Raw genomic sequence first — 24,789 nt, forward strand, 5'->3', positions numbered from 1 at the left:
TCTTTCTCTTTTTTTCTTGGCCACATTAGACCTTCTGTGTGGGACAAATCACATTTGGAATGGGTAAAAGAATGAAACTGATCCTCTTCACATTCTACTATACAATTTTTTTTATTTACTAGTAAAAATACTGCTTTATTTTGTATCTTGAGCAGGTTTTATCTAGGTATTGTTGCATATATTAAAGTAGCCTAGCAGATTTGTTTTTTCTCTGCGTCCTTTCATAATGAAGGTGGGCCTAAAGATGTGTAAGTAACAGCGTGGGGGAGAGTGGTAAAGAATATAAAATAAGATTAGCATTTTAACCATAAGCATTTGTCTTTGAAGAATAACACTTAAGCTAAAAATATCCAGGGATTAAATACCAGCTTACAGGAGAAAGTCAAATCTCTTTCACCTCAACTCACTTATTGAGGCTTGTATTTGCCATTTGAAGCAAAGAAAACCAACACATGATTATGGGTGTGAATCTTTGGAATCACAGAACATTTTCTCCCTTTCAGTTCTGTAAAAAGATATGACAAAATGACTAAAGGATTCATCCATGTGAGGTAGGAGTTATGCACTTTCTACCTGGTTAAAGGCCTGGAATTGCTTCTGAGCAGAAAGCTGAAACATATGAGTTGTACAACCGAAAAAGAATGTGAAGGCTATGTAACTGTGGAATTGGGACAGGCAAGAAGCATACATAATGAGCATGTTTAGCAGATTTTGTCGAGCTTTACTATCATAAATTTTAGAAGACACCATTCTTCACCTTTTGCTTACCTCTCAGTACTTGTTTTCCAGTCTCACTTTGCATCAGTTTTCTACCATGTCAGTTTTGTTTTGCAGAGGGGTTGTGTGTATTCTATAATGGCAATTTTTAGGTCCAAAGTTCAAGTCAGAACAGGAGAAAAGGTACTTTTGCTTGATAATATTCTCAGAAAACTTAAAATGCAGTGTTGGCCTCATGACTACAATCCCTTCACTCCTTAGCTTCCAGCTATTATATTAAAAGTGGTCAAGCCAGTGTGACAAGAACTTTGCAGAATGTCAAAAGCAATGAACAAAAGTCCAGTGGTCAATGGCAAGAATCAATAGAAGCTGTTGAGCTTGAAAAATGTAGGTAAAAATATTTAAAAGCTGATGATGGCACTCTTGTATCTCTGAACATCTTTATGTATCTAAAGATATCACCTTGTTGAGGTGTTAAAGGCATTTGTATTTTTACATGTCTGTTACTTGTACTTTTCATGTAAATCCAGTATTTGAGATGAGAATTACATATTTTTAACTTTTTAGACTTGTTTATGTTCCTGCCTTTGTAAAACTTTCCCACTCAGCAGAGTATACTGGTGGAAGTTAATAAACTCATTTTAAATAGTGATAGTTCCTTTATCTGGAAAAGTTATACCATTCTGATAGTCCCAAATTATGCATGAAACAGACTGTTAATGTCTGGCAATCTGAAACCATGTTATTCTATGGTAAGTGCTGATATGACATTTCTTAGTTTTTGTTGTTAATGTTAAGTTGTAGCAGTGTAAAACTGTCTTGTGGAAAGTTAATTTGCAGTTCACAGTTTTTCTTTTTTTCTTCCTTATTAGCGTGACCTACAAGAATGAGAAAAATTTTAGTAAACATCACAAGCATCAGCTGTTTCAAGATATGTTTACAACTTTAGTTAAGGACAGACTTACCTGCAGATCAGTATATGAAGCACATTCATAACCAAGAAGGAGGACCACTCTTTCTTGCCTTCCACGAAGAAGCAAGATGCGTGGATAATATCCCATATTGTTACAACAATACACCTTTCTGTGGAAATTACACTTCATAATCTCAGTTTTAAACAACCACTTGTGTATTGGCTTTGAAGAGCAGTGCTTGGGTTAGTGGGAGAGAAGAACGAAGGGCTGGGTCCTGGTATGACAAAATTTGGATGACCAAAATTCTCACTGCTGTGCTTTCTTGATAATTTATCTGTATGTAGTATCTGTAATCTACAATTTGATTTTTTAATTCACTGATTCTATTTGTATTTTATGGACTGCTGCCTTTATAGTGAGAGGCCAGTGGCTTCCATAAAATTCAGATGAGTTGTTGCCACTTGTTTGTATTTAGTTTTATTTCTGTGTACAACGGAAAGGGTTAGAAAGGATAATCCCTTTTCTTATGCTGCTCTCATTTATTTGAGGAAAAAGTGCAAAATCTTAGAAAAATAGAGGAGGCAGAGAAATATATTTTCAGGGGAAAAATGCGTTTTTCAGGATTTTTTTACTATACTTCTTTCCAGTGTATTGTATTTTCCTTTTTAAAGCCCAAATACATTTTCTAAAAAAACCCAAAGTGGTACAGAAGTTTGAAGAAGGAATCCTAGAGCATTGAAAGGTATTAATGTATAACTTCTAGAATTTACAGAGGACTCTAACACCACATAGTTTGCTTAGACATTTATTCAGAACTAACTGGGGAACTAGAGATCTCTTCTTTGATTATCTAAATGACAATGAGTTCAAAACAGATCATTTAAGTGTTTTTTAAATCTGGTACCTCTTTATCACACGTGAACTCAGTACTCACCAGTGGCTCAGCTTCATTAGCCAAAAATCTAAGAATAGCTTTCACTGTGATTTCCCAAGTTCTGTTTATACATTGTGACATACTTGGCTTATATTTTGATTTTCTTTGGTGGTTCTTTGTGATAGTGATATGGCAAAACAAGCCTCTATATTAAGAATAAAAACACCCAGGCAAGGTTGATGAAACAAGCATAAATTAGTAGATATTAGTAGATAAACTAGATTATACCCTGGTGTATCAAGTAATGTGTATTGTAAATGTAGCTGCAGTAGAAGAAGCTTTCAGATGTTAACCAGGCTCAGGAATGACTGTCCACCATGGTAATATTTTCAGGCCAATTTAAAATCTGACCTACAAATTTTGCACGCAGGTGTATAGTTGCTGTTTTCTTTCCATGAAAGTCTTGTGCTGTTCAGAAGTGGCCAGTTATGGAATCATAATGAAAAATGCTATTGCTTTGGACAGAATATTGGCATAAAGGGCTGAGAGTTTGTTAGTATCTATTTGTAAAACATTTATTTTTATGGAAGTATTTTTAGCTATTGGCGTCATTCCCAACTGCAAATGATGAAATGGGAAGAGAACTGCCATGACCCATACACTTCTTCTGTTTCCAAGAAACCTATCCAAACAAATTTTGTCCTCTCAGTTAAAACAACAGAAAAACACATGGCAAAGATGTCTAATTTTAGGTTTATTTTAAATAGGGAAATGAAGATATATATATACTTTCAACAGGCAGTGGAAATAGTGATTCCATTACTGGTATTTTATGCAGAATTACTGCCCCTGGACACTTTCTGCAAATCTGAGTTGTGTTTTCTGCCATGTCTAATGATGGAGAATCATAAGGAGAAATACAAAGGTAGAAGTTCTATATGGAAATGCAAGCCTATTTCAAGAACATTTGAACTAATAACAATTTATTCCCATCATAGTAGAATTAGAGTTTTTAAAAGCCAGGATAGATTATGATAATTCAAAAGAATGTTTTAAATATAGCTATTTTTACTTCTGTAATACCCATATTTTTGCATAAGTATATTTTGTGCGCTGAAGTTTGCTGTGGGGTTTCTCACTTACTTTGCCCTTTTGAGCCTTGACCCAAGCTTGTATCAAAGCATGGTTAGTTTGTTGTTAGAGATAAGCACATACTTTCCTGCATCACTTCAGTGATAATAAGTGATGGCTGGTAATGCTCATATAATGAAATAAATTTATTTATAGCTGCTACTATGTAAATGGTATGTAAAATGAATGTAAATGGTATTAAAAGTTCTATGGTGTGTTGAAACAGTTGTAGCTCACTAATCATCTAGTCAATTGATCCTGAATCAAGCTGTTTTATTTAAGTATTTAAACACTTTTTTATTGCATTTGGTTTATGTTTTGAATATTTTATGTGGGTTATTCAAGCTCTGTCCATCGATTTCTTAGAGTATTAATCTGCCTAAGATTATTAATAAGGGATTCATGCTACCAGGTCAGTATGTCAAAATATAATTTCTTGCTTGGATAAGGGGATGCATGTAAGTGTCATGTGTATGAGTTGTGTTGGTGCTTGTGTGTAAAAACATTTGTTCTTATGGATGCACGCCTACATGTGTGTGTCTATATTTCTATGTGTGAGGATGGGATTGCAAATAAACAGATTTCAAGAGTGATTTTTCACCATTACTGCATAACTTGCTCAATTTCTGGTGTTTCTTGCATCATGTCTGTTTTTGCTGACCCTAACAAAGAACTGTAGATCTCTGTAACAAATGGCTTGGTCATTGCTCTGAGCCCTAGACTTAGTATTTGACTTTATTATATAGATATGTAAAACTCCCATAATGTAGTTAGTGAAGGAAACTGAGAGCTCCAGTTTAAGAACCTTTAAAATTTCACCTCTTGTGTTTTTATTTATCTACTTATTTTAAGTAATTCTGAACTTTTTTTTTTTTTTTTAAATTTTCCTCTAGGAAATGCTCCTGGGTGGAATTGAAAGTCTAGGTCAGGTAGAATTCCTCCTAGCACCTTTGTCCATTATGTTGCATTTCAGTTTATTAGTATTAGAATGGTGTATATAGTAAAATGCAGTGTACAGATATTCTTGGTTTATGGAAAGAAATAATCTGTTCTTCTGTTTTCACATGAGCAGTCAGTGTGGGTTTTTTCACTTGTTTTCAAAACAGCTGTCCTATAATCTAGCTGCATTCATCTAGAACTTCTATTTAGGAGACCTAAGAAATGCCTCCTGAAGTGGGAGAAGAATTAGAAAAGTAACACAATCGGTTCAGTCAAAAGAAACTGTAGACTTTTGAGGGAGATGAGCAAAGTCACCCTGTACTGTAGCAAATGACTTTGCAAAGGGAAAATCATAATGATAAAATAAATGGTCCTTTTAAATATTGAAACAGGTTTAAACCTTGGGGCTGCACTACTACTAGTAGTACTGCATTACAGAATATTTTTTCTTGAAACAGCTGCACCATCTACAGGCTCTACCTGTGCAGAACAGTCTAGGGATTTTTTCCTTAATGGCATCCTTTATTTTTTTCTTCCCTACTTGTAGTATTTGGAAACAGTAGCAAATCATTATCTTAATAACTGAGCAGAACAGCACAATGTAGCCAAGTTGGTCAACATGACATGTAAGTACAATAGCTGATATCAGAAATGATAAGGCTACTCACAACTTTTTTTTGTGAGGCTTAAAATGTTTAAAATACTTGAGGTTGTCATTAAGTAATATACTTCTATATTCACTATAGGCATCATCACACAAGTAAACGCTACAGCTTGTAAAAGAACAGCTTGTTTTTCTACATAAGTAATATTTCTTTAGGAAAGTAGTATCTTTTTAAGTATTGAAATAAAAGAGTAAAATGAGCTTGTTATGTTTCAAAGAATTACACAGTGTTTTGATCTGTTATCTGGCTGGTAAAATGAAAATACTAGTTTTAGAAAGTGAGAAAGTCAGTTTATATATCTTCCTTTGTTCTATACACATTTTCCAAAAGCTTGCTGCTGTTAAAAATCAAAGAGAATGGGTTATAGCAAGTGGAGCATATAAAGTTGCTAATTTTGTTGAATTACCTACTTAATGGAATAACACACACTTTTCAGATTTGACCCAGGTGGGAGACTACATTCCTTACCTTGTCAGGCTTATAAGGTAAGATAATCTCTGTGTTTTACAGATGTATCAGTAGTATCATAAAAATAATTTCTTCTCTGTAAGTTAATTGGTGTGATGTACGATAATTGGCTGTTAGAGATAAATAGATTGTAAGCATTTGGACTAATCAAAACATTTGTTCATATAAAAAGTAGTGCTTGTGTATACATTGTCCTGAGCTACAAATTACTATGATTCAAATGGTTTTATATACTTTTAAAATGTAAATATATTTTAAAATTTTCTTACTTTAATTTCTGCTGTGGTTTTTCACTTGTAAAGTATTCTGTGTCTAAAGATTCTATGCCAACCCAGACATCCCTTGCTATACATTGCCATCAGTCTAAGAATTTATACTTAACTATTGCTGGTTTGTGGCTAAACTGAGATACAGCAGAGATCAAATTCAGCATAACTGGGGTTTCATGATTCTATCATGCTGCACAAAAGCAATGACAATTGTGATCATATAGTATCAGGCAACCTATTTTAGAGAATCTAGACAAATATGGAGTTTACTTAGACATAAATCATGAACAGAAATACAGGCCTTACAGGGCCTTAAATTACTGTGCTGTTTAAATATAAGCTGAATATTAACTTTTTACTTCAGGAGGCCTGATTTAGAGTTCTGAAGTTTTACACAAAACCAAATTTTTACAGCGATGTAATAGAGATGCTTTAGCAGATAGTAAATGTAGTTTGAGAAGAAACATCCTTGCTTGTCCTACTGGGTGTATTCTAAGTGTATATTTAGGTGCACTTTAAATGCACCTAAGACTTTTAACATATTGTGTGAGGATTTAGTATCTTAATTTTTACTTTACGAGAAGTATTTCTATATGTGTTTGGGTCACAAAAGAAAATAATATACTTTATATTTACAAAGAATCACACATCAACTTACCTTGTTTCATGTTTTTTTTCCAGACCTTAGTAAATTTATCTGCCAGAGATAGCCATGTGTTTTTTGGTGCCCTCCTTCCTCTGACTAGTTTAACAGAAAGCTAGGTTCAACTTAATGTGCTAAAATTAATAAAAGCTTTTAAATGTTTTCTCTTGACAGAGTATTAAAACTGCTTTTTATGAGGTAAACTTAAATGGTTTTAATTTTATATTGAAGCAATAGAAACTAAGTAGAAACGTGGGTCATTGCAGCAGACTTCTTGTTCATGTGGATAAGTCTGCAAGACTGGAATCACAGAATCTGTCTTTGCAGTTCTCATGCAAGATTCTGGAATTCCTACTGACTTCCTACATTTAAAAATCTTTTGTCCTCAGCTTAATATAACAGTGCCTCACAATAATCAGGTAGAGTATTATTCAGTGTAGTAAATAATAAACTCATGCAGCCAAATCCATGTATATGTGCCCTCTTCTCATTAATTAGTGGTTAAATTAAAAAGAAAAGGGAAAAAGAGCAAAAAGGGCACAGAGTAACTTTCATCCATAATGGTAGAAGAAAAACTGCTGTTATTGATGTGATATCTTCCAGACTTCCCAAAGCTCTGATTCAGTTTATTTTTTTTTAATGTCTGTGTTATTTTAAATGATGTTATACATACATTTTCAACTTCCATTTAACTCTCTTCACTGAATGAAATGTAGGATTTTGTGTTACATTTAGATTGGGCAGGAAAGAGTTTGGAGTATATTACAAACGTTCATAGAATTATGGTTGTTTTTAAAAATGTACTCCATTTGCTTAATTACCAGTAAGACACAAAATATATTTGTGTCTTTATTTTTATGCATTCACATTTACCTTTTTTTGTACTGGGAAAATTGGAAAATTGTTGTTGTTACCCTTGACCTAGAATATATTTGTGGTTTTAAGTCTGTGTGTGCATATGATATTATTACTTAAGACTAGGGAAAAAACAATTCATCAGATTTACAAAGAAGGAAGCAAAAGAGCAATGCGTGTTTTTCATATAATCTCATCTGATATAAATGCCAGGAATAATCAATTTGTAGTCTAGAATGTAGGGAGAAGATAAGTGAGCTCAACCATTGTTGAGAACTTGCTGGTGATATTACATGAATATGATTTTCCCTCTAAAAAGTGAGACTTTGTGGACTAGTCGTGTTAAAATAAATTTTGACTTTTTTATTTAGGGATGTGTGTATTTAGAGGAATTAAAAAATGTACCACTTTAATATACCCAAGGTCAAATTCTGATACCTGTGTATTTTCAGTCACATATTGAAATGGCAAAATCTTTTGCAGCAGTTTTATTGTAATCCATCTCCTCTCTCTACACTGATGGCCTCCAGTACAGTGCAAATGAGTTGCAACATTACCATAAAGTGATAGCAATCACTTTCTCCTGCCAGACCTGAGTTTTTAGATGGGAATCATGCTGAGCCCTGACAGTTCCTGGGGTGCCCAATATAAACTAGTAAAATTGCAAGACCTAGAGCTACTGTAGCTTATCCCAGAGGCTGAGTCAGATCCCACATCTTCATCAGAAAATCATCAGCTTCTATTGTTTAATCATCTCAGCTAAGACTACTAGCAAAGCATTACTGAATTTCAGTGAGAAAAGACTTTCAAATTTGATAATACATCACTTATCACCTTTAAAATTCTGAAGAGGTTTTTAAAATTTTATGCTTAACTATTTCACTCATATAAATGACCTTATGTGTGACTAAGAATAGAGAAAATTAATATATGAAAAGGTTTTATTTAGTTTCTGGGTTTGAAAATTATTTAGGTTATATGTAAATCAAAAATTAGATGTAAGAGTTAGAATTTGAATGTAGACAGAAAGATAATGAAGTTCAATGCCAGTTAAGGATAATTTTAGATTCAGATCTCTGACTTCACATGTTTCATTAAACACACATGGAGCTTTTTTGCTTCAAGTGGAAATGGATATCCTTAACCATATTCTTTCCACCTTTATTGCAGTTAATGAAAGTCTTATATAAACCTTTTAAGGGATATATCCAATCACTTTCTAAACATTATATTCTAACTATACTGGAGAAGAATGATGCATTTTTGTGTTATCTGTGGAACTGGACTATACAAGTTCCACAGATGGACTTCACAGGTTCATGCAGTCAGTGCTACTTGTACTACTAATGTCATTAATAAAAAGGTGGTACCATGGATGACTGCAGCCCTCCTGGCCACCTCCCATCCTGGCTTGGTATGCCTGGTGCCTCAGCTGGCAGTTGAACTCAATGTAAATATAATTTTATCCCTTGTGAATGTTTGGATGATTGCCTTCTTTTGTTTTTTTAAACAGTGACTTTAACCAGGTTGCAGTGACTTTAGGTTGTTTAAACTTCTTTTTTTTTTTTTTTTTTTTTTTTTTAATAGGAGATCTCTGCTCTTTTTTTCAACTTCCTGTGTATTTTTTCCATTTGCTAACTGACAATGCAAATTAATGATGAAATTATTGTCAAAATTTCTTGTTGATTTTTTTTTTAGGCTCACAGCAGAGTTGATATGACTCCTTTGTGTAGAGTCACAAGTCAAAGATCAAATAAAAATGTATGAAGAAGTTCCAGTCTTGCTCAGTTTACTCCATTCTGATCACATCAAACTACTATGGAGTATATTTTGGATTCTGGTACAGCTTTGTGAAGGTCCTGAGACTAGTGTGGAAATTCGAATCTGAGTGGAATCAAGCAGCTCCTTCATATGTTACAGGAGTAGGTTTTCAGTCCTCAATTGTACAAGACTGTTTGCTCTTTTAAGATTTATTTGACCTAACCCTGTTTTATCAAATAGCATCTTTGGCTTGTTCAGTTGTTTGTGATGCCAACAGAATTTAAAAGGCTGTTTAGATTATAATGAATGAGCAATATATTTTTCAACCTTTTGTATTTCATTGTTATCCTAAGGCATTTTTCATATTTTCAGTGTATAAACTAAATAATGAATAAGTCATAAATATGGCATTACTGTCTGTTTAGTTTTCCTATTAATCAGACATCTATTTTGTGAGCTAGAATTGTAAAAATAATTGATGAACATGGTAAAGGAATATTTTGCTTAAATTTTCTGTTGTTTGCTTTTTCAAAGCTAATTAGCTCATTTAGTGAAAACATGCAAATTTTCAGAACTTTGGGAATGGTTAACAAAAACATATTAAGCCATTAAGACATATTCAGGCATTTTTAACACTGCAACCTGATTTTTGTTTTATTTTTTCTTTCAGGGATAGAAGTCTTGTGTCTGACTGCTCTTCAGTTGAAAGTTTATCTAGTGCAAACGCAGCAGGGAGAATCCAGCATCTTCATATGTCAGATGGGCTGAGTCCTGATGAGATACAAGAAAATAATTTCTCACTTCATGCAGGCAGGGTTATAAGGTCTAATATTCTGTTGTGTCTTTACATACATTTGTGCAAAAGGAATCAAAGTGTTACAAAACTGTTAATTTTTATACCTGCTTTAGGGAGTAGGAGCATCAAATTAGATTTGTTTGTTTTCAAATGTGTGATACCAGCACTTATTTTCAAAAAGTATGCTTTTGTTAGAAAGAAGTGAAGTATAAAGTATTAAGTATCTGGGAATATGTATTTTTTCACCTGTAAAATCAGTGACAAAAAAAGTTATTTATTTATTTAGTTACTTAGTTTTATTTTTAGCATGAGATTATTTTTATTTGATCATATTTTTCTTCACTATTTAAATTTTCTGTGATAGCTCAATATGATTTCAAAGTGGTCTTCTATTGACTCCTAGTCAGGTGAGAATTCATTGGTAGTTATGAGCAAATTGCATTTGGAAGAGATTTCTCAGTAGAGTCGAATGTCCCTTAATGTTACTTCTGAATTTTTATTTTAGCTTTTTGTGCTGCAGTTACTGGACTGGTGTTCAATGAGTCTAATGCTTACTAGGCTGTACAGGCAGGAAAATTTTATTTGGTTAAGTAAGGCATTATAGTTTATAATTTCATTTAATTGTTGTGCCTTGTTATCATAATTTAAGAGATTGGAAATATACATTTCTATAACTTTAGTACTTCTGTTTCTTTATAATAGACATATTATAATAGAGACATAGACGCAAAGGTTACCAACACAAGTGTCTGCAAGAATAAACAACTTTATTCAGACAAGATTCATTTTGGCATCTATTGCCATGCTTTTGTCATATTCAAAAGTGGATGGTAAATAAAAGTAATCACAGAATAAACTGAGAAATGCAGATCCTGAGTTTCATGATGTTTAATACAAAAACTATGCAGCTTAAAATTGGCATGTTGTTTCACAAACAATTTCACTTTTCTTAAGAGTATGGTATTTCTGAGATAACTTCCTGGCATTCTATGTCCAGTGATAAACCATTCTTAAAATCCTTGGTTGTATTCCAAACCTAGTCAAAGATATAAATATTAATGACATTAATATCAGCTGAAAGCTGTAGCCAGCTCATAAACTCTAAATCTTATATCAAAGCCTTCAAGTTAGCTTAAAACCCAACTAGAGATATTCCTGGAGGAACTGAGAGACCAAGAACCTTAAATGTGAATGGGAAAGAGGTTTGTGTGTATTTCAAAACTGTTGGTTAAGGGAAAAGAAAGTAAGTCTAGGAAAAAAAAATTATTTTTGAGCACTGAAATTGTCAATAAACTGTACTGATTTAGACAACTTTTGTCTAAACAATAGGACTATTTATTTTAGGCTGTTTATTTCAGTAAAATAAAATATTACTTTTTTAAATTAAATGGTTTTAATAGAGAGGTTTTCTGCATTGCCTCAGCAGTACATGGTAACTATGGTGTCAGTAAATTGCTTAAAAATTGTACAATGTGCAGAGATGGAAAAGAAATTTCAAACTTAACTTCTGCTCACTATGTTAAAAGACAGCAACCTCTCCTTTTGTTTAAATACCAGCCAACATCCCCCTTTCAGATCAAGACACAGCCTCAAGCACCTTCATTTCATTTGGAGTTCCACCCTACAATACCACTGTAGTAATTTTAAATCCTACTTCTTTCTTTTTGCTAATAGAACTTTGAGAGTTGCATGGTGAACAAGGTGAAGCAACTCACTTGGGTTAAAAGCAGAGGGAAGAGGTGTGCAGCTTTTCCAGTTATGTGCCGAGGAGGTCAATCTGAGTAACCTGTAAGTGTTTATATCATTTGGTGTCAAAGGGCTCTTGGATCAGGCAGTTGGGAATTTCTGCTGTAGCTGCCCTATCCTCTGTCCTTGTCACAGCCTTGGCAGCAGCCTGCAGTAATCCTGGTGGCAAACAGAATGTGTTTGACTTAATGACTCCACTGCACAGCCCAATACCTAAGCTTAACCACAGTCTAAGCTCAATTCTACCTTCATGAACAGTTGAGGAAAACATCAGGACCTGCAGAAGGGCGTCAGCAGAGCTGGCACCTATTCCCTTCAGCTCTTCTAGAGAGGAGAGTAGTCTCCATCAGGGACCTTGTCAAGTAACTGGGAGCAGTACTCCAACTTAATCTACCAGTGCCCATCTGGCAGACCTACAAAGTGGGTGGAATAGTGGAGGACACATGGTTGCATGAAAATGGGAGCTGAAATCAGTATGGTTTTCACAAAATCCTGCTGAAGGCACAGACAGTCCTCTCAGGCCATCACTTTTGGTGTTTTTCCAATATATTTTTATTGAGACTTGAATTTTGTTCTGACAATTCAAAATATGGTGACAGGAGATCTATTGCTGCAATTTCCTTCACCTCTGGAGATAGAAGGATTTCTTCTTTATCTGTTCACAGGCTGTCTTTATGGTATTGGTTTAAATGTAACAATCATTTAATTCTTACACACCTTTAAGCTTATATTTTAGGTGTGCAATAGGATGTTGAGAACTTGTCCATTGGTATTTGCTTCTGATTTATCTGAACATTGATTTTTGTTTGTGGTTTGCATGCAAAGGGGCACTTTTAATGCTGACCTTTTCCTGTTTCCAGGCAAATGCAATATATACAATGGTAAAGCAAATTTTACCAAACAAAGAAAGGAATGCTGAACAAGCCAGTTTATTACGGGTAACTCCCCTTATCATCATTGCACAGTGAAAGCCCCAAAGCCCAAGTCCCTGAGAATTTTTTATGAATTAAAGTATATTTTGAAGTAAAAATAATATTTAAAGGGGAATCCTCTACCCAAAAACAACTAATAGGAACTGAAATTTAAATAGAGACTCAGTTTCTTTTCTGATTTACTTTGTTTCTGGCACCTCATATAATATAATGGGTAGTCAATATTTTTCTTGTGATAATCTTTCCTCTACTTTTTCAGGCTGTCTATCATCAGATCTTCTTTACAGAGCCTTGATCTTCATTGAAACTCACTCTAGATTTGACATTCTACTAATATCTGTTATTTTTGAATATTAAATAAAATACAGGAATGTGCTGTGGATGTTAAAATACATGAAGGTAGTGTATAAAATACAGAAAATTTAAGTGTACAATAAATATAGGCCAAATAAGCACAGAATGGCTCTTGGTTTTACATGCCATAAATGTACTGGTTTGAGTCAACTTAGGCTAAAGGTTATCAGTAGTAATTAATTACCTGGTAGCTTTTCTCAGGCCCTATGCAGTAGTGTGTGTCTCTAAGATTTTCAGAAATGTGGTGCTGGAGGTTCAGGGATGAGCACAGCTGCTGCTGCTCTAGTTGACAAAGTCCTTAGCACAGCTGAATGCTTTCATGGCCCTGCCTCTCACCTGGTCTTTGTTCTGACAGAGCCACTAACATGGCTATGTAGCTACTCCACTGTCTAATGAGAGAGCTGTGCTAGGATAGTGAAAAAACAATAACACATGAAAACTAAATCTGTTTTGGGCAAGAAGTATGTTTTTGTTCAACTTTGTTCAGCTTCTCACACTGCTACCTGTATTGCCTTTAAAAATGTTATTGGTAGGAAATACAGTTGCAGCTATTGGAATATCTTTTTTGAGTTTCACAGATGTTTTTCTTAGAATTCTTGCAATGCTGGTGTGGTTGCTTTGCTGCCCTGTTGTGTGTGCTTTCAGTGATTAAATTTTCAGTTTCTTTCTGCCATGCTACCTTAGTGATCTTAATTAAGGACTGTCTTTGTTTGCTCAGCTATAAATGGGCCTTATCATTGAGTCTTGACAAATAGAACTAAAGATGAGCTGCATCAAAGCATACATATTAAACACCTGCCAGTAGCTGTTTTAAAGAACTTTATTTGTAATGGAACTAAGGTATATGAAGATAGAAGCTGAAGTACATAAAGCTCTCTGTAAATATGACAAATTTAGAGTAAAAAAATTTCTGTTTTTGTCCCTGTTAGAACTTATAGTATTTCACACTGGATTTTTCAGAAAATTGCTTTTTTACTGCAACTTTACAAACCCACTGATTACATTTACTTTTTTCAGCATTGGAGAAGAAAGCAGGTCTCCTGTCTTGAGCTATCTGCAAATGGAAGGAGATGATCAAGATTTAAGTGTGCTTCACCATGTGCTGTAACTGTTGTCACCAACTTTTTTTTTCCACTTGTTTTTCCCCCTAAATGTCCTTGCATGCTCTTAAAATACAGGAGGAACTTAAAATATTTTTATTCCCTTTGTTATCAGGTTAATAAGCTAATCTGTCATTTAAATACAAAGTTTGACAGTGCGTAAGGTATCAAGGGGAATCCTTGTTGTTGATCAGGCTTTTCCACATGTGTTAAAAATCTCTCATTAACTGAAGTGCTTTTCCTGCTGTAGTCTTATTCTTTCAGAGCCTTGAGACTTCTCTTCAGTGTGGAAAGGAATCAATATACTTTTAAAAGGTATGTTAACCATAGGTTTTGTGAAACTCTTTTAGGATAGCTTTCAAAAGTCCAATTGGAAATAAATATTTTCTTAATGTAATTTGTTTTGTAATGGGCGATTTCTGTCCTGTCCACAGCTGTAGGTAGTCACCTCTGCATTGCATCAGTGCCAGTTTACAGGATTAGGTGTCCAGTGGGACTTGTTGTGTGCATGCCACACAACCTAGCTCTGTGTGGACTCCTTCTCCCTCCATGAATTAACCTTTTATATGTGTTTAGGGCAGATTTAGCACTACTGGCCATAGAGCATACTTTTACCCTGAAGATTAGCAGGAGCAATTTGCAGTCCTGGGTAGCAGCAATTAACTGGAAGCAGTTAAATTTTTTCTCTGAGCTCTCTACTCCTTCACCATGTGTCTGACTTTGCATCAAGCTGTTTTACTTAAGAGTGTTTACTGAAAGGTTTGGATCAATATGGACAAAATGTTTTCCATCAATCAATCTTTACTTGTAAGATGACCATTTCACCAGGTTGACTACAAAGGCTGTGTGAAATCTTACATTGTGATTTGTGGCATTAGAATAGTAATCAGAGTTTCTAGGAGGTCTGCCTGTCAATACTGCTGCTGTATGTTTCTAAATGTATCATAAATTACTAGAATTCTATATATTAATTGTCTGTTATTTTTAAAAAGTGGATTTTGTACTGGAAGTGCCTCAGTTTATAATGAATTTTCATGGGTGGTGACAAATTTTTGAAGATTCTGGACTAATTTACTGTATTTTGAATTTTCCAAATACCTAATCTACATTTCTACTTATTCCAGAAATTTAAAAAGAAACAAAACTTCAGTCAAGCATCTAAATAATCAATTGCTGCCTCTTATCTGTTGGCTTTTGCTTTTCTCAGTCCTTTTCATCTTTTAGACTAGGATTATTGGCCAAAAATTCTAAAATGGGTGTTATGATTCTTTGCTGACAAATGTTAATCCTATCACTTAATGCATTAAGAAGAAACTCAGATACAGTGATAAAAAGCATAATAGAAAGTATTGTAAGAAAAAAAATAAAATTACTGGGAATTTAGAAGGTGCATTGACTTTAAAGACTTACAGTTGTTTGGAGAATTGGCATTTATCTTAATACCCAACCAATGGGGGCTGAAGCCTGACTTTTAAAAGGGGCTTAAACACCTGTGTATGTTGTGTTAGAGGCTTAATATCTTAATACATTAGTGAAAAATGTGTACTATTTAGGAGGTTATGAATTAAGTTTTAATAATAAACACTGAAAAGTCTCTGCTGTAGATTAATAGCTCCTGTGTACATTGTTTCTAAAAGATACAAAAAAATTTGTACTTTTCAAGACTTTTCCCTACTGACTTGTTTGAAATCTTCATTGATATTGGATATTATGTGGATGATATCAGAGTTTATGAAGGGTTGGTATTAAAGGTAAGTAAAAGCCTTAAACCTTCGTAGTTTTAAGGAGTCATATTCTTGCACATTCTTAGCACAAGAAAGGCATAAATATTTAAATGTATTTATTTGTCATTTAATTTAGGACTAGGAGGATGTATTGAAGCAAATTGCTGAAAGTATTGAGAACATGAAGCAGAATAAGGCACCCACAAAGCATTTAGGAAATTATGCAATTTTAGAGCACCTTGGCAGTGGTGCTTTTTGATGTGTATATAAGCTAAATTTTTCTTTTCTATTATTTTACAGATTTGAGGGAATGCTTCATGAAGACGCTCTAATACCTGTTCTAGGCACAACTGGCCTTTGAATTTCAGTTGGGAAATGTGGGTTCAAAAAGGCTTTTGTGGATCTGAGCTTGTTGGTTGTGTTTGCTGTGATTTTGTTTGTTCCATTTTGTATTTTTAAGATTGACCAGTGTATCTCTTAGGTTTCCTACCTTACTTTCTCTTAATTCCTTTGCACTAACAGCATTTTTCTATTTCAAAGGCTAATAAATCTGTTTAAAACCACAATAATTCAAGCATATTTCAACTGAAAAACACAGATAATGTTGCTTCAAACACCGTGCAAATTCAGAAGTGTGCTGCTAACCTGTACTGCTGGATTATAGTTCTTTTACTAATTACATCAATCACGAAAAAAAAAAAAATTATAAATTCTGTGAGATGATAACTAATCTGGTAGCCATAATACCATTCTTCCTATCCCCATCCTATATCTATTGTACAAAGGTTTTACCTTGTTTATAGGTTAGAAAACATGATGAACAGCATCTCCTGGCAATGAAAGAAGTCAATTTATGCAATCAAGCTTTTGGAAAGGACAAAAAAAGAGAGAGGCAGGAGTAAAAAATATTGTCTCTGAATTGACCATCATCAAGGAGCAGGTGTGTCTCATGAACTCTAGTTTGATATGTAGGCATTCTGAATTACTGAGTTCTCATATGGAAAGCTGCCTGGTGGAAAAGGGCCTGGGCATGTTGATTGGCAATGTGCCCAAAAAGTCCCATGACACCCTGGCCTGCATCACCAACAGCAGGACCAGGGCAGTGGCTGTCCTCCTGTGCTTGGCACTGGTGAGGCAGCACCTTGAATCCTGTGTTCAGCTCTGAGCCTCTCACTGCAAGAGGGGCATTGAGGTGTTTCAGCTGGTCCAGAGAAGGACATTGGAGCTGGTGGAGGGTTTGGAGCACAAGTGCTGTGAGGAGTGCTTGAGGGAGCTAAGGGTGTTTAACCAGGACTAGAACTCTCTTTTCCTCCTGATTAGTAATGTGCAACATTTATCTGCATTTGAGGTAACAGTGAAGATGCACTGGAGTTCCTAAACAAGTTTGTGGAATCTTTGTAATATCCTCCCTTCCTATGTGCAGCTAAACATTTTAAATACCGTGCCATCAGTTTAACTATTCTAAGCATCTGTATCTCTTTGCTCATTGTAGCTTTATCATCCAAATGTTGTATGGTATTACAGAACCTTCTTGGAAAGTGGGTATAAATGTGGAGAATTACCACAGTGTACATAATGAAGAAATAGAAATATATGATAAAACCACTTACAGGTTGGCAGGAGTGTGTCAAATTTGAGCAATAATCTTTCTTCCAGAACCGCTACAAGTTCAAAGAGGTCTATATTCTTTAAAAAAAAAAAAAAAAAAAAAAAAAAAGTATTTGTATTTGTTTCTCTATCTGTAAAACTAGATGCAATGTAGACATCTCTATTTTCCTCTGAAGATCCAGAGTTTACAATTGAAATGCTAAATAGGGAGATTGCCAGCCATATTGTTTGAATTTTCTTTTCTATAAAGTTATCTACATGCACCTGCCTGCTGAGTGATTATCAGGCAGTGTTTTCCTTATCATTCTGTGATATGAATTGAGGAAAAAATCTAACAAAAAAGAGTAGAACTAGATTAAGGTGTATGTGTCTGTGCAAGTAAAATTTTTAAAGAGTAAAAAATAACAGCTTTTAAAATACATTTTTACCTAAAATATCTATTTTAAAATGGATTCTGTATAAAATATAATAATATATTATATAAAATATAATGTTCTGTTAATTTCTTTTATGAGATGACAGATTGTAAATAGTCATAGAGCTCACAGAGGGGGTGCCATTGGGAGAACACTTTCACTCTTTGAAGGAAAAACAACAACAGTTTACAGAAGACAGAATATGGCATATATTTATTCAAGTAAGGGCCTTCATTCTTTTTGCCAGGAATTTCCTACATGTAATTAGTAGCACCATGCTTTTAGGCCAACAAATGACAAAGTAATGCTTATTGCATCAGTCACTAATACTTAGCTGTGAATTTAATGTGCCTTTATTTGGGTTGTAGTTAGAAATCTTTGTAAGGCTCTTTCTGATTGCTTTTAAGTTTTGTCTAGCTCTTCATTATTTGCATAAAGAGAAAAGGATTGTTCATCAAGATCTCACTCCAAACAATGTCATATTGGGGTATAAAGACAAAGTTACAATTAATAAGTAGAACTGCTTTGCTTGAAGACAATTTCTCAAGATGTACCTGAGAAGCATTTCCTTACTGAAACTCTGAGAAGGTTTCTGGTTTCTGAGTGTTGGTTATCATACTTGGAATCTATTAAATTATTTCTTTATTATACTGTGTGAAATCATTGAATCACAGAATAGACTGGATTGAAAGGGACCTTAAATATAATCTAGTTTCAACCCCTCCTGCAGGGGGGCCTTTCTCTAGATCAGGTTGTTCAGTCTCATCCATCTTGACCTTAAACACTCCCAGGGATGGATGACCTGTTCCAGCACCTCACCACCCTCACAGTAAAGGAATTTTTTTCCTAATATATAATCTAAAGCTACTCTTTTCCAGTTTGAAACAATTCCCCCTTGTCTGGTCACTATGTGCTGTTGTTCAAAGTCCCTGTCCATCTTTCTCAGAGGCTGCTTTCAGGTACTGGAAAGCCACTATTAGTTCACCCTGGAGACTTCTCTTTTCCAGGCTGAATAATCCCAATTCTCTCAGCCTCTCCTCACAGCAAAGGTGATCCATGCCTCCAATCATCTTGTTGGTCTTGCTCTGGACTCACTCCAACAGGTCCATGTCCTTCCTGTGCTGGGGCCCCATTGCTGGATGTGGCACTCCAGGTGGGGTCTCACCAGAGGGAAGCAGAGGGACAGAATCCCCTCTCTCCCCTGCTGGCCACGCTGCTTTGGGTGCAGCCCAGGACATGTTTGGTTTTCTGGGCTGGGAGTGCCCATGGCTGGGTCATGTTCTCTCATCCACCAGCACCCCTAAATCCTTCTCTCCAGGGCTGCTCTCCATCTGTTCATCCCCAGCCTCTCTTGATACTGACCCAGGTGCAGCACCTTCTTCTTGGTCTTGTTAAACTGTGTGAGATTCCCATGGGCCCATTTCTTGAGCTTGTCCAGGTCCCTCTGGATGGCATCCTATCCTCCAGGTGTGCCAACTGCACCACTCAGCTTGGTGTCATCTGCAATTTGTTTAGACTGATCCCTCCATCTATGTCATTAGTGTATACATTAAATAACACTGGTCCCAGTATGGACCCCTCTATGGACCTCTGAGGACAGTACTTGTCGCTGGTGGCCATTGGGACTTGGAGCCATTGACCTCTAACCTCTGCAGCCATTCAAACAATTTCTTATCCATCTAGCAGTCCACTCATTAATTACTGTTGTGGGGAACCTGTCAAAGGCTTTTCAGAAGTCTTATAAAATGACAGCTGTGGCCCTTCCATTGCCTACTGATGTAGTCTCTCCCTCATAGAAGGTCTCTAGGCTGGTCAGGAAGGACTTGCCCTTGTTGAAGTCATGCTGACTGTCTCAAATCACCTCCCTGTCTCCTACATTAACTTTTCTAGGAGGATCTGTTCCATGACCTTCCCAAGAACAGAAGTAAAATTATTGCTAATGCAAATTTTGTGTCATCAGCCATGGCTGTATTTTTTGCATCTATGGATGGTAAATATGATAGAGGAGATGACTGAGCTTTAAAGTATCTAAATTATAATTATTCTTCAAGGCCTGTTTTTATTTAAATTAGCAAAAATATCGAAACAACCAGATTACAGAACAAGTCCTAATGAACATACAAAGTTCAACAGCTATCTATTCTATTCCAATTCTTCCGTAAATTTGTTTAGTATCCTTCAGTTGTTCCCAGATCACCTACAGTGAGGTGCTATTTGTATAAGTCTGTAGTAGTGAATATTCTTGATGTGTGCTTCTTTAATCATCAGTGTGGAGGAAGAAACCCAGGCAGGTTCTGGGACAGACTTTGAAAGCAGTATGTGTGTGATCAGTACAAAGTACAAAACATGGCATAGTTTAAATCTTTGAGTGAACTAATGCAACCTGGTACACACAGCAAGCCTTCCACAATTCAGATCCTGTAGTTTTTGAAGTTCTGAAAGAACTACTGCATGTTTTCTTGCTGCTCATGACACAAGAAAATAATTTGAATGTTGCAGAATTATTGTGAGAGGTCTTGACACAAAATTCAATTTATCTTCTTTAAATATAACTGGAAAATGTAGGTACATGCACACCCCATCCACAAAACACTCAGATATAAATATTTAGCAACTGTTGTTTCATAGTAAATATTTTTACCTCATGATGTACATATTTATATTCATTCATTATTAAATTGTACATGCTAAACGCCCTCGGATTCTTAGTAAGGATGCAGTTTTGGAAGAATGTGATTTAATGGTGCATTTGTCCTTGAGTGACGAAAATAAATATTCAAATTATGATTTTAAAGTATCATATCATTGTATTTTATATCAACATACTGCCACTGAGGGGCACTCTTGTCTCAACCACCTTTCCTTATCTTTAGTCCATTCTAAATATGGAGAAGTCTAAATGTACTTTCAAGGGTAAGCTCAAAATTGCCTCGCATTTATGTTTCTGACAAAGATTTACAGGAGTTCAGAAAAATGGGAAGAGCAGAAACTTATTTGGACGACTTCTACAGCAATTAGTTCAAAAATATTACAGTATTTAAACAAACACTCACTTCATTTAGTCCTACAACTAGTACAAGTGTAGTACCTTTTGAATTTTTGGGGAGACCTGAAGAACTTTTATCTATTGTTTGTGAATTTTAAGCCTTGTTTTTTTACAATCTGAATGAAATTAAGATGAATTTACTTTCTCTGTGATGATAGTTAATATGTAGTGTATAGATGCATGCTGTGATATTTCTCCTAACTCATACAGTCCATGTATGCCAAAGACTGGAGCATTCATGATCTTGGTGATTATATCTCACAATAGTTGAGAATAAACATACTGTCCATTTAGTACATTTCAAGTGTTCTTGGTGAAAGTTTGTCCTGATTTTGTTTGGAATAGAATAAATTCTTTCCTGTAGCTGATACAGTGCTGTGTTTTGAATTTAGTATGACAGTAATATCGATAACAAACTGAGAACACTTTACTTGCTGCTGAGGACTTTATATTCTAAATCAAGGACTTTTCAGTTTTCCATATTCTGTCAGCAAGGAGCTGCACAACAGCTGGGGGTGGAGAGTACATGCAGGATGGCTGACTTGAACTAGCCCAAGGGATATTCCATGTTGTGGAATGCCATCCCCAGTATATAAACTGGGGCAGGTTGGCCAGGAGTTGCCAGTGGCTGGGCATCTTTCGGTAGGTGGTGAGCAACCCCAGTGAGCATCTTTTATTTTTCTTGAGTTTTATTCTACCCCACCTTATTTTAATTACAATTGATATTAATATTATAATACTGAGATGTTGTAATATTTCATTTTGTTTCAGTCATCAAATTGTTCTTACATTGACCCATGATTTTTTTTTATTTTCTTTTTTTGCTATTCTCCTTCCCAGTGGGGAAGGTGAGAAATTGAGTGTGTGGTGCTTAGTTGCTGGCTGGGGTTAAACCATTACAAAATTACAACAAAATGTCAGATGAATGTGAAGCATATGCTAAAATGCTGAGAAATCTCTGAATTGAATTTATCCTGTTAGCTTTTATAAAAAGAGAAGGTTTGCTTTAAGATCTACTAAAAACTATAGTTCTGTGTTTACAAGCTGCACACGCATACTAAATAGAGAGAATTCAATTTTCTGGAGCCTTTCAAATCTGAAAATGGACCCAAAGTTGCTTTGATCTAACTAGAGCAATGTTCCAGTGGACTGCCTGTGAAGCAGTGTTGTGTGACTGTGTAAGAAGGATATGGCTGGCATGATTTTGATTTATGAAAGAATCTCATAATACTGCTTTGTTTTCTTTTCCTCACTCAGTCTTTCTGGAAATAGTAATTCTTGTTAATCTCTTGCTATGAGAATCTGCAGGCTGACAGTATAACAAAGGCAGATCATTCATCTGCAACTAATGTTCCTAAAAATATTTTCTTTAGAGAGGTGCCTTAGTTTCAGATTCTTATGGTATATTTTGATTAAAAAACCTAGTGAAGTGATTAATACACTGGAGAAAGACCTTTTAGAGATTCAGACTTTAATTCTGCAACAGCCACACCAATGTACTGCTTTAAGACAATTCTTGGACTCACAGATAGGAATTGCATATCATATATATGAGAATGGGACTGCTCACATTCCAAATCCCTTGAAGATCACTTACACAATTTCTGCTTTTATGTTGGTGGAAAAGGATAGGATTGCGTAGAGTGGGAGACACTGCCACCTTGCTGTCAGAGAAGAAAAAATAAACCTGCCATGGAATTATGCTTGTTTATCCTGAATGCATGGAGAAATGTTCTACAGGTGGCCTTTGTAGAACAATTTCACCATTGGCAGGGACCTATGGTGAAAGAAAACAAGAATTCATACAAAGAAATCTGCAGCTGGCCTGGCACAATGCAAGATTAAATTTGGGGGACCTCTTCTAGGATGGTCTCTGAATATCTCTGTATAGGTTGTACAGAAAAAGAAATACCTGAGGTAATACCTCACACTCTGGTGAGACTTTGCCTGAAATACTGTGCCCAAGTCTTGGTTCTCAGCACAAGAAGGACATGGATCTTTTGGAGTCGGTCCAGAGGAATGTTGTGAAGAGGATTAGAGGAGTGAAGCACTTAGCACCTCTCCTGTGAGCAAAGGCTGAAAAAGTTGGGATTGTTCAGCCTGGAGAAGAAAAAGCTCTGGGGTGACCTTAGAACACCTTTCTGTACACAAAGGGGACTATGAGAGAGCTGGAGAAGGACTTTTTACAAGGGCCTGTAGTGGCAGGACAAGAGGCTGTGGCTTCAAGCTGAAAAAGACTAGACTTAGATTAAATATGAGGAAGAAATTGGTTACTGAGGGGGGGTGTTGAGGCTCTGGAACAGCTTACCCAGAGAACTTTTGCATGCCTCACTCCTAAAAGTATTTACTCCATCTGGTTGATTTTCCCCTTGCTTTCTATTTTTTTTTCTCCAGATAATCATGTTGTATTAAAATAAACCACTATTTCCATAACTGAGAGCTCATAACTTGAACTCTCTTCTTTCCTTTACTAAATCATTTAAGTACCAGAAACTGAGTTTATTGATTGTTGTAATGTCTCAATACTCTTCCTTCATCAAATATCATATGAAGAATTCCAAAGGAAGGGATTTAGAATGATTCACCCCAATTAATTCAGGGAAGTGTCAATATACAAAAACCTCTGGTCCTTTGGGGATTAGTATTTCTTGGAGTGAACTGCCTGAGGACTGCCTTAATTCAAGGGAAAAGGGAGGCTTCTTGGTTATCCTGTTAATTTAGCATTCTTTCTATTTACATTTTCAAAGCACTGCAGAGCTAGTCCTTCTTTGGATATTTTGTTCAAAGAAAAATGATCTGTGGCTTGAGTGTCTAGATTTGGCTTTCTTATCAAAGGCCCTTCTGAATTGAAGAACTGAATTTTCACACCCTGAAGACTTGCACTGAACAAGAACCAACAAAACCAATTTTTTCTTACCTATATTTCTTCTGATCTCCGGCTTCTTTTGATGAGTAGTAACATTTTGAAATAAAAATTTTATGAACTGTGTCACAGTGAAAGCAATTGGAATAGGCATGCTATGGGCTCTGTCCAAGTAGAACAGAAGTCTTAGAATATTTTAAACAATATTATTTACAACACAAATCTTCTTCTGAAGTAGTATTGCAATACAAAAATTATTAACAGGATTTATCAAGTACTGTGTTTTCTACTCTTTTTGCTTGGACTTAAAGGACTGTGATATTTCTTAGCTCTGGTGTTGTGTGGAGGCAGCAGTAGATTATTGAATTGGAAAAAAACAATCTTGAATTGTTTACATGGAACTTTGATTAAAAATATAATCCCTAAAGACTATGACATTTTGTGAAAGACTACACAAGGCACATAATTACACAAGGCACTTATATTAACATAATTACATGTTCATCTAAATCTACAGCTCTTTTCACAAGGTAAGGCTAAGATTCACTGTTATTTCTTACCAAATTCTGTCTTTGAACATGAACTATCAAGTTATTAGGTCCCCCCTCCCCTTGCTCCTTGAAATTGAATGACTTGCAAAGTCCACACTTCCCAACTGTCATAATTTCAAGGAAAGAAAAATAATTACCATAAATTTAGATTATTAGAGATTAGTATGAAATCACTGCTTATGAGATAGGTACCATTGTAATACAGTTTATTGAAATATATGAGTAGGAACCTGAAACTGATCATGTAGTTTAGATTGAAACCATTAAAAATGTGCTTATAGTATTTTTAAAGCAGATAGGCCTGATTCAAGTTGCTGATGAATGTGGAGATAAAAAGATAATATTGTCCAGTTCTGTGAAATGTAAAAGATTAAAAAAAATCCCAATCCTCCCTTCCACCCTCTCCCAGCTTTTCAG

The 24,789-nt window shown here is 35.2% G+C and overlaps 1 protein-coding gene across 1 annotated transcript in view; it reads left to right on the forward strand.

The window, feature by feature from the left end:
- Positions 1-24,789, forward strand: part of NEK10 (NIMA related kinase 10) — a 76,533-nt gene that overhangs the window by 617 nt on the left and 51,127 nt on the right. Inside the window, 23 exon segments of the mRNA XM_056482844.1 lie at positions 979-1,108; positions 1,590-1,692; positions 1,862-1,908; positions 3,982-4,048; positions 4,530-4,565; positions 5,123-5,201; positions 5,557-5,624; positions 6,659-6,739; positions 7,689-7,736; positions 7,738-7,793; positions 9,174-9,358; positions 9,361-9,397; positions 9,907-10,046; positions 10,538-10,599; positions 12,639-12,716; positions 14,415-14,479; positions 15,828-15,915; positions 16,031-16,157; positions 16,690-16,770; positions 16,773-16,828; positions 17,381-17,426; positions 18,012-18,133; positions 18,320-18,428. Coding sequence (XP_056338819.1) covers positions 979-1,108; positions 1,590-1,692; positions 1,862-1,908; positions 3,982-4,048; positions 4,530-4,565; positions 5,123-5,201; positions 5,557-5,624; positions 6,659-6,739; positions 7,689-7,736; positions 7,738-7,793; positions 9,174-9,358; positions 9,361-9,397; positions 9,907-10,046; positions 10,538-10,599; positions 12,639-12,716; positions 14,415-14,479; positions 15,828-15,915; positions 16,031-16,157; positions 16,690-16,770; positions 16,773-16,828; positions 17,381-17,426; positions 18,012-18,133; positions 18,320-18,428 — 1,911 coding nt within the window.

Source organism: Oenanthe melanoleuca, chromosome 2 (genome assembly GCF_029582105.1).
Source record: "Oenanthe melanoleuca isolate GR-GAL-2019-014 chromosome 2, OMel1.0, whole genome shotgun sequence".
Lineage (NCBI taxonomy): Eukaryota > Metazoa > Chordata > Aves > Passeriformes > Muscicapidae > Oenanthe > Oenanthe melanoleuca.